The sequence below is a fragment of the Castanea sativa genome, chromosome 1 (assembly GCF_040712315.1).
Source record: "Castanea sativa cultivar Marrone di Chiusa Pesio chromosome 1, ASM4071231v1".
NCBI lineage: Eukaryota > Viridiplantae > Streptophyta > Magnoliopsida > Fagales > Fagaceae > Castanea > Castanea sativa.
Window position 1 is genome coordinate 42,051,675 of NC_134013.1, and position 20,826 is coordinate 42,072,500.

The following is a 20,826-nucleotide window of genomic DNA, read 5'->3' on the forward strand; positions in this document are numbered from 1 at the left end:
CACGTTATATTTTCATCGACATCGACGCCGTTTCCTCGTAATTTCGTCTTTATTTAGTATAACTTTATTTAATAGAGTCAAAAAGAGGTCATCGATAATTCAGTGAGTGCTATGCTAAATTGATAACAAGAAGAAGAACGCATGAGGAAGGAAATCTGATTGGCTAAGAAGACATGATGATAATAAAAATCGGTCCCAGTAGTACAAACACAACAACGTGGAAAACGCCACCCAATGCCAATAATAACGCCACTGACCCAATTCAAAAACATTTCATTTCATATGATATAATAACACACTCTGTCAGCTCTAATAATAGCTGTTCTAATCCATTCCAAATTTCCATACATAAACGACAACAACGATCATCTTCCTAACAAAACTCACAATCAATCAATCCGAGCTTCTTCCTCAAAAAAAAAAAGAAAAAAAAGAAAAAGCGAAACCCTAAGGTCTCTGTCTTTCTTTCTTTCTTTCGAAGCTATGATGGAAAGAGGGGTCACCTTGGAGGTCGGAAACGATGGCGTTGCGATCATTGCCTTTTATAATCCACCCGTGAACGCCTTAGCCATTCCAAGTCAGCTCCACCCCGTGTTTCTTTTCTTTTTTCCCTTCAAAGTGTGAAATAGTTTTGAGAGCTGAGAGATTGTGTTGGTTTGTGCAGTTCTTGACGGTTTGCAGGAGAAATTCGCCGAGGCTGTGAGGAGAGATGATGTGATAGCTATCGTTTTGACTGGTAATGCTTTTTTTGATAATGGAAATCAAATCAATTCGGTTTTTATTGATTGTTTTGACTTTAATACGTTTTATGAGACTTGAAGATGTTGAGAGTGATAGATAAGATAGGTTTGAAATTCTGATTTTTGTTTGATCATTGAAGGCAAAGGAGGGAGGTTTTCTGCTGGGTTTGACATTAATGTTTTCGAGAAGGTTCACCAGACTGGTACGCTTTTATTTTTTTGACATACCCTGTTGTGCAGTTGAGTTATATAGAAAATGTGGATTATTATTATTATTATTATTTTGGGTTTTGTAATTGTGAATTCATTGCTGTATTTATTTGTGCAGGCGATGCTTCAGTTATGCCTGATGTATCGATTTCCCTTGTGGTCAACACAATCGAAGGTATTATTTTCTCAACTTTAACCAGTAGGTTCTCTCATGAGCTTATTATTAAGATTCCTCCAAAGCCTATTATTTGAGTTTCTTTCTCAATTTAACCCTTGGCTTCATTAGTCTTGTTTCTTCATAACCCCAGATTGCAAAAAGCCTATAGTTGCTGCTGTAGAAGGACTTGCTCTTGGAGGTGGCTTAGAAGTGGCAATGGTTTGTGTTTTGTTCTTAGGCAAAAAAAAAAAAGCAGTTTCCTTTATTTTTCTTTATAAACTTGATTATCAGAATCTTTGCACAATCACCTTATTTTATATGCCCCTTTCAGGGATGCCATGCACGAATTGCAGCACCAGGAGCTCAACTTGGCTTGCCCGAGCTGACTCTTGGAGTAATTCCAGGGCTTGGAGGTACACCTGCATTTGTACATGCACACACACAGACACCCGTATTATAATTGTTGAATTTTTCACTTATTATAACTACTGACTCATTTATTAAATCGTTGGTTATTTTATAAGGCACACAACGTCTTCCAAGGCTTGTAGGACTGCCAAAGGCTATTGAGATAATGCTGGTAACTGGCTTACTACACTCTGCGATTTACCAACTTACTAATAAAGATGCTAGGTTGTAAGGCGCACAACATACATATGGCCAGACCCAAATTTTGGCTGTTAAGGATACATAGCCAACCCCAAAATTTTGGGACTATAAGGCTTTTTTGTTGTTGTTTATCTAAAGGAGATACAGAGAGAGGCACTTACTGTTTAGGAATGGAGGAAGAAGATGTATTGATCGAATCACTTTAGTTAGTAAGAGAGGGCAGAAAACTGAGGAATTTGCTTCATAACAGTATGGTTTCATAAGAAAAACTTACCTTTAAATGTAAAATCATAGCCTTATTACATTATTGTATTAGATTTAAGGAGAGGCAAGCTGAGAGAATTAACGCTTTTTCTTATTCAACATTTGTTTTATCTTGCTTTGGTTAGATGGTAGTCTGTTGGTGGATTTAACAATAACAAAATGAATGTTCAAATAGAAAAATGAGTGCATAGCAACCGATTGCTCACAGCAAATATGCTGTGGGAACAGTGAAACTGCAACACATGCTCTCTATCTGAATAATTTTGATTGCGGTCATAGTGCCATACTCTACACCTGAACTTGTCTCTCTTTTGTGAGTGGTTGAATTCCTTTATCATAAATCCAATTGAATATAAGTGCAGTTATCCAAACCAATCATGTCAGAAGAAGGGAAGAAGCTAGGCCTTATTGATGCTCTTGTGGCCTCTGAAGAGTTGCTAAAAGTATCTCGGCAATGGGCTTTAGACATAGCAAATATGCGCAAACCATGGGTCCGTTCCCTTCACAGGACAGACAAGATTGGTTCCCTTTCTGAAGCACGCAATCTAATAAATATTGCAAGGCAGCAAGCCAGAAAAACTGCCCCAAATATGCCTCAGCATCAGGTCTGCCTTGATACGATTGAGGTGGGCATTGTTCAAGGAGGATATAGTGGAGTTCTACAGGTATTTTTGGTTTTGGGAGATATTTTTATACTTGTGTAAATTAAATCTTCCTTCAAAGTAAAAAGTTTGTGTCCTTTTTTTTAATAAAAATTTATGGTTGTCTCTTGTTATATATATATATATATATATATATATATATATATGGTTGTTTCTCTTTTGGAATCAGATGGTTATTATTGTTTGCTTGAGTAGGCATGCTTGATGACCCGGGCTTCATATGTTAATATTTATGAAACAGCTGGCTTGTTTCCTTTTTTATGTGCTAATAGGCGAAAATCTCATTGCAGGAGAAAAAAGTTTTTAATGATGTAGTCTCATCAGACACTTCAAAAGGACTTGTTCATGCCTTTTTTTCCCAACGTGCAACATCCAAGGTACTAGAAGTGATGCTAGTACCCCCTCCCAGCTCTTTTCTAGTTTCTTCAATATAGGAATGAATTATATATGCATGATCCTTGCTTGGATGGTGATGGTTTTGTATTCTCTTATATTGTAAATGCTGTACTTTCATTTTATCACATTTTTTTATTAGTACATCATTATATCACATTGAAAATTGACTTTATGCAATTTCATTAAAATTTGACTGAAAATGATAGAGTTTCCCGAGCTTTTGGCTCTTGAATTTGCGGAAAGTTAGGGGCTGTAGTATCTGATGGTTTGTGGTTTTGTCTTAGAGTGGCGATTCTTTTACTTGACCAACTTTGTCAAACTTAATTTTACCCGGGTTTGCTAACAAATTCTTATTTAAAAATCGGTTTTCATGATTCTTGTAAAGGATATTGTTCTAAAACTATATAACTTAACATGAGATGCAACTTTATGTAGTTCTTATGAATGTATAAAACTTATAATTGTATATAATGTGTTTGTGATATATGCTGACTTCAATCATAGTTTGTCTGCATCTGTCTATTTCAAGCCTCATTCTGTCCTAGTCATGTCTTGCAATACCTGCTCATTACAAGATTGTACCCATACTCTGCAAAGCACCTCTGTTCCATTCTAGTGTTAATTCAAAAGAAAATATTAGAAGGCTACTTAAGGTGTATAAAGTTCCTTTAGATGTGGTGAATTGTTATTTTGCTTATGTGATTCCAATTAATACTCTTTTGTTGAAAAGGAAAAAGAACTCAAAATCTACTAACCCCCCCCCCCCCCCACCTTCCCCTGGTTTAACATGTATGTTTGTTGTCTTTGCAACCTTCTATTATATATACAATTTCCTTTTAAATTAATAATAACTCTTAATTCTTTATGTTGGACTTGTTAATAATCAGCAATATGAACCCTTCCCAATTTCACACTGAATGTTAAATTGTAAGACTAGTGGCCATTCATTGAAGAATGAAAATTCAAGCTTGGTATGTGTAAAGAGATAAGTTTGAAAAAGAAAATGCAGCAAGAGACCCACTTCAAGATAAAGAGGAAAAAAAGGGGAAGATTTTTTATTTAGAAATTTTAGTGATGTAAGGTCCTCATAGATATCTTGGTCATTGGGGTCATTAAGGACCTTGTAAATTTATTTAGCTTCTGGAGGTATACGTATAATTAGTTTAAGCTTGATGTACTAAGTCTAAGTGTCTTTGAATGAGTTTTAGTAAGTTGTCTTGGTTAGTATGAACAGATTGAATTCAATTGATTCATTTTTCTCCTTCTTAAACATGTCTTTTAACTATTACAGGTGCCTAATGTCACTGATGTCGGGCTTAAACCAAGGCATGTAAAGAAAGTTGCTGTTATTGGGGGAGGTCTAATGGGTTCTGGCATAGCTACAGCTCTTATTTTGAGCAACATTTCTGTAGTTCTCAAGGAAGTCAACTCCGAATATCTTCTGAAGGGATTAAAATCAGTAGAAGGTTTTTTTTTTTTTTTTCTCTCCCACAGAAGTTGTTGAGATTCACAATGTTATATTCTTGTATAGTATGCTTTTCAATAGGAAGGACATAGTTCAGACAATCTTAATTAAATTGTTACCTGTTATGATTGATGAGAAGCAATTAGGTGTTGTCTAAACATTGTGACGCTAAAAGTTATACCTACCTATAGTTTGGAATTTTATTAGCCAGAGAAACTTACATGATTATTTTCATTTTGTGCAACTTAAACATTACAGGAAATTTTACTCTTAGATAAGTGAAGTAATATTGTAACTTCGGCCATTCATAGATAATTGTGGAGTTAATTGCAATATTTCTAACTTAATATACTGAGATATTTAGATTATAGGGGCAATACATGCAATCTATATGCCAACATTCCAGTTTATAGCAGTTAATTTTTTGAATGACCTATATTTCAACAAGGAAAAGAAATGACCCCCACTAAGATTTATGGTCTCTTAGAATTAAGGATGAAGTATCCATTAACAAGGTAGATAGGATGAGTCTTTCAAATTCTTTATTTACAGGGATTTTTTTGCAGTCTTTTCATGAATAATACCATTGAAATGTTTTATGTGATAGAAACTTCGTGAATTTTCTGTTACAGCAAATGTTCGAGGCTTAGTAACAAAAGGAAAGTTGGCACAAGATAAAGTGCAAAAAACCTTATCAATGCTTAAAGGTGTATTGGACTACTCAGAATTTAAAGATGTGGATATGGTCATAGAGGTGGGTTATCTCAAATCTCTTATGATGGTAAAATATGGAACTTTACATCTACAAACTGCTGGCATCGCTAGTTTTTGCTTGTTAAATGGGACGTGGAGCTGTGGACAGTAGAATGCGTGTTATTCTGATAATTTTTACTCAAATTTTTATATTTTAAATTAGTGATGTTTACTCAATGCTTTCTATTTATCCACTCTCTATCTTGTGTTTTATGATAGTGAAATATCATATGAATAGATGAGCCAGATAATATGTAAGTGCTCACACTTTCCTCTTTTGCAGGCTGTCATTGAGAGTGTTCCTTTAAAACAAAAAATATTTAGTGAGATTGAGAAGGCTTGCCCTGCCCATTGCATTTTAGCAACAAATACATCTACTATTGACCTCAACATAGTTGGGGAAAAGACAAGCTCTCAAGATCGCATTGTGGGGGCACATTTTTTCAGGTGACCTATTTCTTTTCTCTTTGCTAGTAAATGCTTTCTATCATATGCTCTATAAATGTAAAAGGTTGATAATATGCTTTTTTTTTTTGTTGCAAGTAAAAGGTTGACACATATGCTTTTTTTTTGTTAAGTAAAAGGTTGATACATACACTTCATAATGGTATTGAATAAGACCTGTGAGTACTACACTGGACAATGCAGATCTTCATTGAGTTTTTTGACGGAAGATATCAAATATGTGGCCTTCATCACAGATCATGCATTTAGCATTGAAAAATAATGGCCCCCTTCAAAAAGAAAAAAAGGCTACATAGTCTTTTTCGTTACTTATCATTAAAAAAAAAAGGCTTATTAGTTGCGCTCAGTCAAGGAAGGGAACTATCAAAGTATTGAACTCTGAGAGTCTTGTATCACATAGATATAATCTGAAGTATAAACTCACTTCTCTGCATGACAGAAATGTCCTCCTCATGAAGAGATACTTTAGTATTAAAACCACTAGCCGATATCCACTGCAATGCCCAGTGCATTTTGAAATATTTTGTAAGGAATTATCTTATGTTACATATATTTAGGAAACAACTTCAATTATATTACATTACATATCATATCATATCATTAGAAAAAGGAAACACAAATTATTAACATTGAAATAATTAAAAGTTTGAACCTGTTGCTTGAGCAATTAGACAAATAATTAATTATTCTCCTCTAACTTAAGCATAGAGTTATTTTATTTTTTTATATGCTTGATTTCATTTTATTAAATTTGCATTTTTCTTTTTCATAAAAATATTACTTTTATCTTTTGCTGGAATTTTTTTCAATTATTTCCAGTGCAACTAAATTTGAGTAAGAATATCATATTCCAAATAAGTTGTTTCTTATATATAATCTTAGGAAAATAAAAAATAGAAATTCATTTTATGTAAGTAATTAGTGCACTATGTATAAATAATTAATATATGAAAATAAAGGTATTTACCCTATTAATACTCTTTGTAATTATATAGCATAAATTGAGGCTGCTACATTGTATGTTTTATATATGCATATAACGATTTTTAAAATTAATGCAATCGAAAATATGAACATATGACTATTAAGAATTCATAAATATTTAATTATTTATTCAGTAAAAAGATATTTAATTATTCAAGTGAACAATTATTTTTTATATTGTTGATTGCATGTTATTAAATTCACTTTTGTCTCATGATGGGTTTTGATTCAATTGTTGGCAAAGCCTATATATGAGAAAGAATGTCATATTCCAAATCAATTAAATTTTTTTATTATAAATATTCCAAATTAATTATTTTTATATAAATTTTTAACAAAAATAACCATATAAATTCCTTCTTTATAAATCATGTGCGCTATGTGTGTGTTCAGAATGTCTTTTTTTCTAATTAAAATATAATATTTTTAAGTTGCGAATTTGAGTATAAAATGTGTCCAAATTTTATGAAATTTGAACTTGAATTTTAAATTTTAAATTTATAAATTAAACTTTATATCCTTAACTTGCCCTATCGTCCTAATTTTATGTAATTGAATTTTAATTTTTTATTTACCTTTTAAATCCTTAATTTGTCTTATTATTAAATTTTCAGTTATCTAATTATCCAGTAGAGTTAATTTTAGAAGTATGGAAAAGTGGACACTAAGGAAAATTAATCCAATCATATATATATATAAAGTTTGGGTTCAAGTTACGCTGGGTGTAACTCTATTCAATGTTCAAGTTCCATGTTCTATATGTTTTCAATATGTATGTCAATTTTATTGTCAATTGGATATTATTTACCATTCGATCTATAAACTTATTTTTATGCATTATTTTAACTACAAAAACTTGAGTTTAAACAATTGATAGATGACATGACTATTGATTTTTGATCATCTTGAAAATTTGCAATCATAGAGAATATATGAAGATAATGTAATCTAATGGTAGATTTGTCAAAATTCGTATCCAATTAAAAAATATTAAGTAGTAAAACATTGTTTAAAGTTATATAGTGTAACTTGAACCCAACTTATATATATGTGTGTATGTTTGAAAAATACTTTGATTTAAATGCAAAATTTGGCGAGATAAATGCAAAGTTTGGTGAGGTGGAAGGTTAAATGAAGAGAATTCTAAGGAATGCTCTACATGGCAGAACCTCATGCTCTCTCACATGAGGTATTTGCTTATATATATATATATATATATATATATATATATATATATATATATATATATATTTCCCTCAAGTGGTTGCCAATAATAAATTGGGTGACAAGAATTTCCAACCCCTTGTAGGAGGGAAAATATTTATTTCCATTTAGAAAGCTCTGATTTATTTGTCGTACTATTAGTTGCATAACTGTAGGATGCCAACCTACCATTACCAGAGGTTCTGTGATTTTTTTCAATCAGGAAATGTTGGAAAATTTTAAAGAAAACTAAAATCTCATTGTGCTAAGAGCCTAAGATATTAAGCCGGGGTATAATATGCATATCAATTGACGGAACTTATCTTGAGTCTTAGCTCAATATATTTTTGGTGAAAGTAATGGTCATTACCTTCTAGTATGACAAATTAAACTAATGCTGGGGTGAAAGAGGCATGCCTTTATTTATGGACTGATCATGATTTTTTATCTAAATGTTATATCTTTTGGATGATTTAAAATGTTCTCTTTCATGCTGTTAAGTTTATTAACAGTGTGCTATAGGTGGCAATGCATCAAGGTATCCAAATGATATTACTGTGTTAATTTACTCCAGTAGCACTCTTCTTTGAGTCAAACAGTTTGTGATGCCTTTTGTATACACTCTGTAACATGGCTTTTTTGTGAACAGTCCTGCTCATGTGATGCCTCTTCTGGAGATTGTAAGGACAGAGAAGACATCTGCTCAAGTAATCCTTGATCTCATGACAGTTGGGAAAATCATTAAGAAAGTTCCTGTTGTAGTGGGTAACTGCGCTGGCTTTGCAGTCAATCGGACATTTTTCCCATATTCGCAAGGTGCACATCTTCTGGTAAATTTAGGTGTGGACGTGTTCAGAATTGACAGGGCAATCAGCAGTTTTGGCCTCCCCATGGGTCCATTCCAGTATTCTTCTTTCCTTAACATTATACTTTGTGTTATATTGTTTCACATATATAATGTGCATGTGGTGATCATGTTGGCAGTGCTGTATTCTTCTTTTTCTTTAGGACTGCTTCCTGGTTGGGCCTTAAAGCTCTTCATCCTCACTACATGGAAAGTCTAAAAAAATAATCATTTTGAAATATGATGCTAATGTCCTTGCGTCATTGATTTGCAGGCTTCAAGACGTAGCTGGATATGGAGTAGCCATGGCAGCTGGGAAAGTACTTGCTAATGCATTCTCTGATCGCTCATTTTCGTCACCATTGGTTGAACTCTTGCTGAAAAATGGAAGAAATGGTAATAAGGACTTCTGTAACCACACATATAAATCTTACTTACCGTTTCAAGGTTGCTAATGCTTTTCATGTTTTTTTTTTTTTTTTTTTTTCAAGGTAAAAACAATGGGAAAGGATACTACATTTTTGAAAGGGGGAGCAAGCCAAAACCTGACCCATCCGTGCTACCAATTATTGAGGAGTCTAGACGGCTAACCAATATTATGCCCGGTGGAAAGGTACTATTAGTATACATCAGTATATAAACATTCCATTTGCATGAAATAGCATCATACTGCCTCAAGTTGTCATTGGCCCACTTGTGCTACTGTTAATCTTTGCATTCCTTGTAAGACATAATTACGATAATCTCTTCCTGAGGTTTGGTTGGAACTGCAACTAATGTGTTTGTGGGATTATTTTAATGCTGGCAGCCTATATCTGTTACTGACCAAGAAATAGTGGAGATGATACTCTTTCCAGTGGTTAATGAGGCATGTCGTGTTTTAGATGAAGGGGTAGTTGTTCGAGCATCAGACCTTGACACTGCATCTGTTCTTGGAATGAGTTTTCCATCTTTCCGGTGAGTGACTTTATGGCCATTACCTTCTTCTTTCTGGTTGGACTTTTGAATAATTTCTCTTCCTATTGCAAACTTTTCTAGATGCTCAATCCTAAAATATTTTCATTATATATACATCTTAGTTAGTTGGTGTTTACATATTTTGCAATACTATTTATCTCTGTATGCTCAGCCAAAGATGTATGTGTCACCAGTCTGCTCATTTTGAGTTCATCCATAGAGTATCATAGTTATGTCCACTTAATATATTTTTCCTGGAGGCATCCCTGAATCATAATTGAGACTTTTTTCTTGTGATTAATTACAAATTGCTGATTTGTCCTGTGGCAATAACTTGTATATATCTTGTGTGTGATAAATTTATTGGTACACCCAGCCATCTACTAAATCTGCAGACTTATAAAAATATGTTTACTACGTAAAGAGGGGCCATGATATATTCTATGGATGGTTATTCTGGAAAAATGAGAATTGCATTCTCAGGAATAACGATTTACAGATTACCACAAAATTCTTATCTAAAAGATGGGACATTGAGATATAATTGGTTGCATATAGCATTGTTAGATGTATTATATCGAATCATAAACTTGGCATCTTACAACTCTTACATTGCCTTCGCTTAAAAATTAATTATCTAATAATCTTATGGCAATCATCTCTTTGTTCCAGTGGTGGTATTGTTTTTTGGGCAGATACCGTTGGGCCTAACCAAATTTATGCAAGTCTGAAGAAATGGTCAAAACTGTATGGAAATTTCTTTGAACCATCAAGGTTTCTGGAAGAAAGAGCAACAAGAGGCATCCCATTGGTAAGAACCCTATTATCCTTCCTTTTCTTTTAACATTTGCTTCTTCACATCGACCAATTCAACTTTAAGAGACAGACTATTCTCTGCCTGATGGGAAGAGTTTAATTCACCCTGGCATTAATTTTGATGTCTCATGGGTCAGGTTGTTTGTTTCATTGTGATTTAAAGTTACCTAGAATGGTTAATTGGCGTTGAACAGGGGAAAAAATTTGTATGCTAATGATATTATCTTCCTGCAATGATAATACGTCATTCTTAAGAGAATACAGACTTACAGAGCTTCTGGTTATAGTGGAAGAAAACTGATAAACTATTCCTCTCTCTCTCCCTCTCATGGAAAGGAAACCTTCTCTTTGGGGGGAAAATGATAGTGAATGACATTGTTGCCTTTTCTTGCAGAGTGTGCCTTCTTCACCATCTCCAACATCAAAGTCACGCTTGTGAGCAGTGGTTTTACATCCACTCTGACCTGAAGTAAGCACATTGAGTATGAAGAAGAGAAATAAAGGTGTCTTTTATTTTTCGGGCTTGTAATTTTTTTACAGAAGTTCTGAAGTAATAAGACGTTGGTTTCCCAATGTGTTTGCTGTTTTCCACAACAGCAAACACATTGTCTTTCTTTAATAAAATTATTATTATTGTTCCTGGAATCAGGGTTAGACTTTCCTCATCTTTATTGTCATCATTCTCAACTAAACCATAACAAATCTCTTCCGTCCAATTAATCCTGTTAGTTTAAAGAGAAACATCAGGTGAGGAGGAAGGCTCTGGAATTGTTTATAATTAGTTTCAAGTAAAATGCAAAGATACAGGTGAAAGGAGGTTTCTCGTTAGCTTGAAGTGGAATGTAGAGATGCCAGGTGAAGAGGATGACACATGTTTGTGATGGAATTGTAATACTGTTTGTAGCCATAATATGCTCAAAGTTTCCTTATCAAGAACACTTGGTTAAATGTTGAACAATCCTTTCTGCTGATTTGTTTGGTTGTTGGGAATTCAGATGGTCTAAAACAAAGTCACCTCGAAATGTAATTTATTTCAATTTTACCCACACCTTCTGATGAGGACACAATTTACTGTTTAATTGTTGTAATTTATTATTTTTGGTATTTTTATGTAAAAACGTTATTTTAGGTTTAGGTGATTTAATTCCTTGTTTTTAGGTGCATTTAATGCTTTTTAGGTCAAATTTGATTCCAAATATGGTAAGGTATCAATTAGGAGTTATTTTAGAATATATTTTCTTGTCTGTCAAGTTTCATGGAGCCCTTAAATAGGCCTTATGCTTGTAAACGTTTTTCATAGAAAATTATTGAATAAAATTCAGAAAAGGTGAGGCTTTGCTCTCTTTTGGTTCTTCAAGAAGCTATTGAACTTATCAAGATTCTTCCTTGTGGCGTTCAAACTTTATACCTTTGGTTCGTGATTCTTTATAATCATTGGGTCAAGGTCAACTTATACCTTTGGTTCGCGTTTCAATTATAAACGTTGGGTCAAGGTTTCTATCAAAAATCTGAATTTTAGCTTTCTTGGGTAAGTATTCCAATATTTTTGTTGGGTCTCAAAGCGTGTCGATTGAGGTTCACATCATTTGGTATTAAATATTCCAATATTTTTGTTGGGTCTCAAAGCGTGTCGATTGAGGTTCGCATCATTTGGTATCAGAGCACAGGTTCTAAAATCAGTTTTCTATCCTTTTATCTTTTATTTCCTGTTAACAACCAAAAAAAAAGTTAAAAAAAAAAAGAAAAAAAAAACTTGAAAAAAAAAAAGAAAAAAAAAAGATGGTAATTATTGAGAACATTGTGGAAGATTCAATTGAGGTTAATTATGAGGATGAGTCCACAACTCACAATCCTCTAGTCTCAATTGATTTGTTGAAGATGACTATTCAATTTGTTGATTTTCTTGGAGTAGAAAATTTTAATTTTATTATCAATCCTTTGTTGATTGATGTTGCAAATAAATTGAAAGTAGATGAGAAGAAATTTTCTGCTACACTTTATGAAGGATTCAAGTTTCATAACAGGATCAAGTCATTAAAGCATTCGAAGTATTTGTTTATTTGGAGTGGAAGATTTCAGATTTCAAAGATGAACTCGAGGACGAGTTTGTTTCAAGTGGAGGGGTCGATGAGGACACAATTTTCGTTTAATTGTTGTAATTTATTATTTTTGGTATTTTTATGTAAAAACGTTATTTTAGGTTTAGGTGATTTAATTCCTTGTTTTTAGGTGCATTTAATGCTTTTTAGGTCAAATTTGATTACAGATATGGTAAGGTATCAATTAGGAGTTATTTTAGAATATATTTTCTTGTCATCGAGTTTTGGAGCCCTTAAATAGGCCTTATGCTTGTAAACGTTTTTCATAGAAAATTATTGAATAAAATTCGAAAAGGTGAGGCTTTGCTTCTTTTGGTTCTTCAAGAACTGTGAACTTATCAAGGATTCTTCCTTGTGGCGTTCAAACTTTATACCTTTGGTTCGTGATTCTTTATAATCATTGGGTCGAGGCCAACTTATACGCTTTGGTTCGCGTTTCAATTATAAACGTTGGGTCAAGGTTTCTATCAAAAATCTGAATTTTAGCTTTCTTGGGCAAGTATTCCAATATTTTTGTTGGGTCTCAAAGCGTGTCGATTGAGGTTCACATCATTTAGTATTAAATATTCCAATATTTTTGTTGGGTCTCAAAGCGTGTCGATTGAGGTTTGCATCACCTTCAGCAACCTCCCTTGCAAACCCACAGCCCATACACCACAGTCCTTGGCAGCAGAGCCATCTGAAATTCTACTTAGAAACATGACAGTTGCATCCTTCATAGATAGTCCAGATGGATTAATCTATAGATTCTATACTGCATGATTATATGCAGATTCTTCGACACCAACTAATTAACGTTCCAGTGGGGAATGAAACGAGACCAAGTTAAAACTTCTATGAGATAAGGCTTTGTTTTAACCAAGTCAAAGGGGCAATATGTTTTATTTGGCTAATTAGCTGTAAATGCTAGAGGTTCGATTACTTTGAAGTGAAATGGAGCAAAACCCCAAAAAGTTATGTCTAAATCTGAGAGACCCAAAATCTAGGAAGTGAATTTCGGTGAAATTCATGAGGAAGAGGAATGGAGAAAAACCCAGATGGTGAAAGTGGGTTTTCAAGTATTGAATGAAAATCGGCTAGACCCATATAGAGTTTCTGTGGATTTTGTGCAAAAAATATAGATGACCCAGAAGATGAAATCGACATTTTGAGATTTTTTATTTTTTTTTTCCTTACAGAAGAGCTGTAACACCAAGAGCTTTTTGGAATGGCGCCGGTAACTCCAATAACTTCTAGGTTTCCGGCACTATTTCCGATGGCTACCTTGCCGTCTGCTACCAAGGGCAGTGACAGTGGCAGTGGTGTATGGGCTGAAGGTTTGCAAGGGAGGTGGTTGTAATGTGCATGAACAAAGCAATAAATAACATTTCAAGGCTGCTTTGTTTTTCACCGTTCGATTTTTCATTTGCTGCATGTCTTCTATACGGATTGAAGTGGGAGGGAATAAGAGAATTTTTAATTAGAGGGGAGTCGGATCCTTACATTCTTTATGAGTTGGGTTAGCCCAATATGACCATTTTTTCTTTCATGTACCCAAAAGAAAAAAAAAAACTAAAATATACTTTTTTAACACTTGTTATTGTATTTCTTCCTATACAAATAAATGAACAAGGAAAACACTTAAAAATATAAGTTGAAGAATATATAAATCTTTACGTTCATAGTTCATCCACTAGTTATACATGAAACATAAAATAATGTTAAATCACTTATAAATAAATAAATAAATAAATATATATATATATATTTAAGAATAAATATAACAAGCTAGCTAAAAAAAAGTAAGTAATTAGGAAGGAAAAAAAAAATTCTATAATGAATTTTTTTTAGAGAGTTTCAATCAATGACGTCTACTCCTGATGATAGTTTTTTATTATCAGACCAAGACACCAATCAGTTTTTGGTGTAGGTAGAGATTGAATCCCATATTCCTTATACAATCATTAGAGACTTTACTAGTTGAGCTTACTAGAACTTACAATTCTACAATGAACTTAAGAAGTAAATCTGACACTAAAAACATTTATATTTGAGATTAATGTTTGGTCTCAAGCTATTAACTTCCTATTAACAAATCTCACTCTAGAGAAGCTTTCTTGCTTGGGAGTACTAGTGGATGCAAGTAAGGTTTTCAAACCTCTCTCTTTAATGAAACCCTAGTTCTTTTTAATTAAACATGCTTTTATTTTCAAAATTTTCACAAGTTCTTGAATGCTAGCATGCTAAATCTAGGTTGTCCTTAGTTTTCCATCTTAAACATGTACGAAGTGTTTTTCAATTGAAATACCATGCTCACATGCTCTTAGATAAGGGTTTATCAAGTGGCACACACATATTCACCTTGCTTTGATGTTTTACATGCCAAGAATAAGGTTTTCACCATGCCTATGAATGTTTGTTTCAACGTCTTTAATCACATGTTCTTGGATGCTATAACTGTTGTTAAATAATGTGATATGCAATTGGCCATAAAAGTCTAGAAAATTGGTTTCACCAAGTAAGATGGATTCCTTACACCTTTCCCATTTTGTAACTTAGCCTCCAAACTTAGATCAAGGGTAAGTAGATTACGTTTTTCCTTATAATTTTCAATTTTTAGAATGTAAATAGGAAACCAAGTCATGTACTTTTTCTTAGATTGTATCTAGGACTAAAGCCATGTAATTTTTTAGTTATTTTCAAGAGATGTATATTCAATTTCACTCATCAATAAAAATGTGCTTTTCAATTTTAGTTTCTTTTTTTTTTCTTCTATTAAAATAAGTGGTGACTCTATTGTAAAAACCATTAACTTAGGAGGAATGGTAACATTAGTAAAAACCAAGAGATGTAAAAACCATTGGTTTGGTCCAACACAACTAAGAGAACAAGATTGGGGGTTGAGGGTAGTCTCTAGTTCATAATCACATGTGATTTGAACTCAATTCATGGAAGTTCACATTAACTCTTAAAACTTGTTATATATATATATATATATATGTATATCTTTCAATCTGAATGTTTGATTAAGACTCATGAATTGTCGTCTTGATCATTATGATTTCAAGATTTATTTCATAAAACGCATTTGAAATCTAACAGATAAAATTGTAGTTTTACCCCTGTGATGTGATATGGTGATGATATGCAATGGGATGCAAGTGAGATGCATGTGAGGTGCAATGAGATATGAGGTTAAATGAGAGTTGTAAAATGAGGTGTTTACACCCACTGACTATTTACAATGCACTGCAGGGATCATCTTTAGCATCCTCAATCATTTGTAGTATCATCAATAGCATTTCATCTCAGCTGCAAAATTTTCATAGGGTTGAGATTTTTCATATTAGGAGAGAATGCAACAAACCAACTCATAAGCCCTAGGTTGCCAAAACTATTTAGGATTCAATAATTTGGATAGAAAAATCTCCTCCTTTTATTTGTTATGAATTATGTTTTGATATTGTCTTTAATTAATATTCAGTTCCTATTAAAAAATCAATTTACATCTATTTCTTTAAAATTAACAAAAGATCGTCATACATGATTGTCAATTTATATGGTCATTCTCCTCCCCTTTCCTCACACTACTTAATTTCTTAAAACATCCATCCAAATAAAGGGAATGAATTTATATTCTTCTTCCCTCTACTTAGTTTTTGAAGCATCCAAACAAGGGAATGAGTAATCATTCCCCTCCACCCTTTGCCCTCCTATCCTTTGTCCCCTACTCTTCTATCTTTCCAAACTTCTAAGCACTTTTTTTTGGGTAATGATACTCCACCTCAAATGTAATGGGAAAAGACATTTCCTTCCCTTAAGGTTTGAAGAAAATAATATCCCTCATTCCGTTAATATTAGTAAATAAATATTCCAAATTTTTAAAAGATTGTCTTTACCAAAATTCAACTATGGTTAGTAAAAAGAGCATATAATAAACTCAATTCTATTTGGTGTGTAAACAAGTCGACTTATCTATATATATGGGTTAAGTTCAAGTTACACTTGGTATAACTTTAAACAATGTTACACCACTCAAAACATATATCTTAACAACTATTCCTCTCTTAAAACACACACACAAATTACAATAATAAAAAAAAAAGGTGATAAGTCTTGATTTTTTAGCCACACCTTACCAAAGGGTATATTAGTTTAGAAATTTTAACTCTGGAAGGGAGAGTAATTTTGAAAATCTACCCTTAGTGAAAGGGCAAGTTAATACAATACAATTTTAACATAAATTCAATAGAGATTAGGGATGTTAAGAGTCGAAAGTATTTTTTTTCTTTACATTTGGGATTGTGGTGGACCTTTTTTGCGTGGTTGGGCCTCAACCCCTCTAGCTGCATTGCAGCCCATTAGTCTGAGGTAAGAGAGTTGGGACTGGCCTTACTGGGGCAATGCTTTAGGTCTGCTTGTGCACAAGTTGAGCCAACCCAAGGTAGACGCATCTTGGCATAAGCACGGTGGGTTGAGCATATGGCATGGCCACGGAAGGAATAACTGTTACAAATGTTATGGCAGGAATACAGTATAGCAGGAAAATTACAATACAAAATGGAACAAATAAAACTAATGCCGAGAGGATGATTAACAGAGCTACATCAGAATAATACAGCAGATAAAAATAACACTATGGCAAAAAAGATAATAACTCAATAACTGAACAGTAGGCGAATCACCCAACAAATATGAATAGTAAAAAAAAAAAAAACTTGTCTGCCAGGTTATAAGTTGAACTTTTCAGCAGAATTAGACCTAAAATGGGAGCCAATCTCCAATGTGAGTAACCTAAATGGTTTAAGCTTCGATTCTCAATCCTCATACAGTGGGTCTGTCAAGAGGGAGAGAAAATGTGGTCTATTGATGTATGCTTCTATCCCTACCATACATTTTCCCTCTCTGGTTTTCTTTTACCGTCTTGGTTTCTTTCACTCTCTAGTTTTTTGTGTATTCCTTTGTTTTCTCTCCTTTCTTTTTTTTTCTACCTCTTCCTATTTTTCCTCCTCCATACTGTTCATGGCTACCCCTTTTTTATACCATCTGCCATTGTGGGTTTTACCATTTTTGTCCCTCAATTGCTTTTGGCTCCTTATGAGTATCCCTCCAAGACTGACCACTAGCTTGCAGGCTGCTCAGCCACCACCTCTACTTAGAGTGTGTTGGTGACACCACTCTCCATTGCCAGGCAAAATTACTTGTTTTGTTTCTTACCTTCCTCTATTTTTTTTTCACCCTTCTAGATAAGGATTAAGATACCTCATTACCTACGTCTATGGCATGCATCAAGTGGTTCCAGCCCATACTTACCTCTTCTGGGTAAGATGCCATGCCAACATGACATTTCTCCCAAAGAAGCTTGAGTGGAAGCCCTAGAATAGACCCCCTTTTTCTCTCCACCGCTAAACCACACCCTCTGAATACCTTAACCCGTGGCCCAACTCCCATGTATTGGTTGGGTACAAGTAGCTGGTGCCTTAGCCCTTTGTGCATGCTTCACTCCGTCTGAATTTGTTTCTTTCCAGTCTTCACACCATTTCTGCTACCTTTGCGTTTGTTTGATGTACGTACTAGTTAATGTTTATCTTTTGTGGCATGAAGGATTTGTGGGCTGTTGGGCTCATATCTTCTTCCTTTAATCCCTTCTTAGGAAAAGGCCTTCATCTTCCTATTGAGCTCATGCTTCCTTCCTTATGACTGTGGGCCTTTTGGCCACTGGTCTTGCCGTATCACTTCATCGTGTCTACTGCAACTTTATCTTTCTTTTTTATTTCTTATTATCCTGTGGGCTTGCGAGCTAATGTTCCTGCCTATCAACCCATTTCTTTATCAATCTTTTACTCTGGCTACTTTGGCCCACTTTCCACATCTTTACCTCTTTTGGGCTTGTTGGCCAACATTCTTGCTATGCCAGCCCATTTTACTGTTGGGGTTTATGCCCTAAAACCCAATTTATTGGCATGTATTTAATAATTAAATTGTTTAATTATATGAGACTATCTATAAATGAACTAAGACATTATCATAGTCCATGAGATGCATTGTATGTGATTTATGTGAAAAGTCACAGAAGATATAAATCACAAGTTCTTTGTAAACTCAGAAGTTTAGTTCGTAGTCGGTGATGAAATTGGGCGTTTCATCTGCGAAGACTATAACATATCAACTAAGATGATTTGTCTTGATCATGGAAGTGGAGACTTCTAGTTGGTATGTTGATATGTTTTAAGAGTTAAGACATATTGAATTGGACCGCTGTGAGATTTATTATTCTCCTAACGACTGTCAAATGAATAATAAATCTCACGACTTCTATTTACGTCAACTCTAAATCCTGAGAGAATAATGGACCTGATCATGAGATGTAGGTTGCTTTGATATATCAGGAGTGAGATCTATTAGTTACGGTCAAAACCTCAGTATGTTGGGCATCCGCATTTAGTGTTGATGGAACATATATTCTCAAGATGGAATTCATAGTCTCTTAATGGAGATACAAAATATTCCCTTGAGATAAGTTTAATGGATTTAGTTATTCAGAGTGTTGGGCCCAACCACTTTAGTAAGGAGTTACTAAAGTATATATTTATGAAATTGGATTTCATAAATATATGACGAATAACATAAAGGATTAAACCAGGTACTCAAGGATTAAGATGTAGTAATCTTCAAAGTGGTAGTCTATATTCATGACTTTGGATTACTACGAATATTTTAATGAAGGAGTTGTATGCATAATAAAATGTCTTGGGATATAATTTATTAATAAGGCCTAGAGTGCAATTATATTTATATAGTGGTATTAAATATAATTAATGGTAACTTTGGGCTTGTCAAGAGTTGACGGAAAAGCCCAAGGCCCATTGGAGCTAGTGTCTTATTGGTCCCTTTTGGTCCCACTCCAAGCCACACACTAAAGCCCAATTGGAAAGGCCCAATAGGCCAGCCCAATTAGATAATCAGTTAGTTATAAAGGGAGAAACATACAGAATTGTTATAAGAAGAGATTAGTGAAATAAGAAACGGTGTGTGAGAGAGTGTGAGACACATTTTCATTCTCCCTTGAAAACTGATTGAGAGACCACACATCTTGGGCGTAAAGTGGAATTGGAGTGAAGATTAAAAGTGTTCCCAAGTGCTTCTAATTTTCGTTTTGAATTTCTCCACACCAAGGTACGCTATCGTGTTCTTAAATTCTGAAATTTACATTGTGCACGTTATCAATCATGAATGAAATAGATCCTTGTTCGTTGCTTCCGCTGTGGGTTTTGCATGAGATGCAAAACCAGAATTTTTCCTTCATTTACCACATTATTCCTTTGGTTTCCTCGGCCTATTTATTTTTTCTTTAGCTCTTTTACTCCCATGGGATTTTTGCTATTTTTTGGGCTTCCTTAACCCATTTACTACATCTTTATCTCTTATTACATTTTTAGACTTATTGACCATTAAGCCAGCCCAATAAGTTTACCAATTTACTCACCGGCCTTCCCCGGCCCATTTACTTCCTCTTTACCTATTATTATTCTTATGGGCTTACTACTTCATTTCTCGAGCTTCCCCGGCCCATTTACTCATTCTTTACCTCTTTTATATTTTTGTGGGTCTGCTGGCCATCAATTCTGCTACTTCAGTCCGTTGGGCTTGTTTCCTTATTTCTTTACCATTTTGCCCCTCATTTCCCTCTCACCTCCTCTATTGTTGGGCTTCTTCTACTGTTATGCCTTTTGTCAAAAATGGGCATCAACATTCAGCCTCTGAGCATATGGATTGCTCCTGATTTCTCTTTCTTTTTTTCTTTTTTTTTTCTTTTTTTTTTTCCGCGGGTTTTTTAAATGGTGGACCCAGCCTTGTATCCTTTTCTACCATGAACTGGCTTGTCTCTTCGAGTTTCCTAGTTTAGCAGTTATTCTAAAACACAACCTTCGCTTCATTGATGCAATGCTTCTTTTGACAGCTGACCCATTGCCTCCCTTCACATCATTTTTATTCATCTTAACCTTTTCATTTTCTTTCTTCTCATACTTTTCCCAAATTCCCATAACCTTTCCTCTCTTTTTCCCTTCACTGTCTTACTTTCCCAAAATTTCTCTACCCATTACCTCTACTGTTCAATTTACCTACCATGTTGCCGTCAAAGGGTGAGAGTTCTCGCTGTAAATGGGAGGAGGTTGCCATCGATGATCTGCTTGTCAAGACCGTGGGTGGAGAGGCTCCCCA

General features: G+C 34.1%; 1 protein-coding gene across 2 annotated transcripts; it reads left to right on the plus strand.

The window, feature by feature from the left end:
• The first annotated feature begins 324 nt into the window (after window positions 1-324).
• Window positions 325-11,170, plus strand: LOC142611374 (peroxisomal fatty acid beta-oxidation multifunctional protein AIM1). 2 transcript variants are annotated; one of them, XM_075783489.1, is made up of 18 exons: window positions 325-577; window positions 665-736; window positions 881-943; window positions 1,069-1,125; window positions 1,259-1,326; window positions 1,439-1,520; window positions 1,632-1,687; window positions 2,343-2,645; window positions 2,933-3,019; window positions 4,330-4,504; window positions 5,136-5,257; window positions 5,540-5,703; window positions 8,558-8,812; window positions 9,027-9,148; window positions 9,244-9,365; window positions 9,561-9,709; window positions 10,382-10,520; window positions 10,920-11,170. In XM_075783489.1, exons 1-18 carry the CDS (start codon window positions 484-486, stop codon window positions 10,962-10,964), a joined length of 2,175 nt encoding a protein of 724 aa, XP_075639604.1. In that variant the 5' UTR covers window positions 325-483; the 3' UTR covers window positions 10,965-11,170. The 2 variants fall into 2 exon arrangements, with proteins under 2 accessions (XP_075639604.1, XP_075639611.1); XM_075783496.1 differs by having other exon boundaries at window positions 509-577; window positions 1,237-1,326.
• Window positions 11,171-20,826: the final 9,656 nt, after the last annotated feature.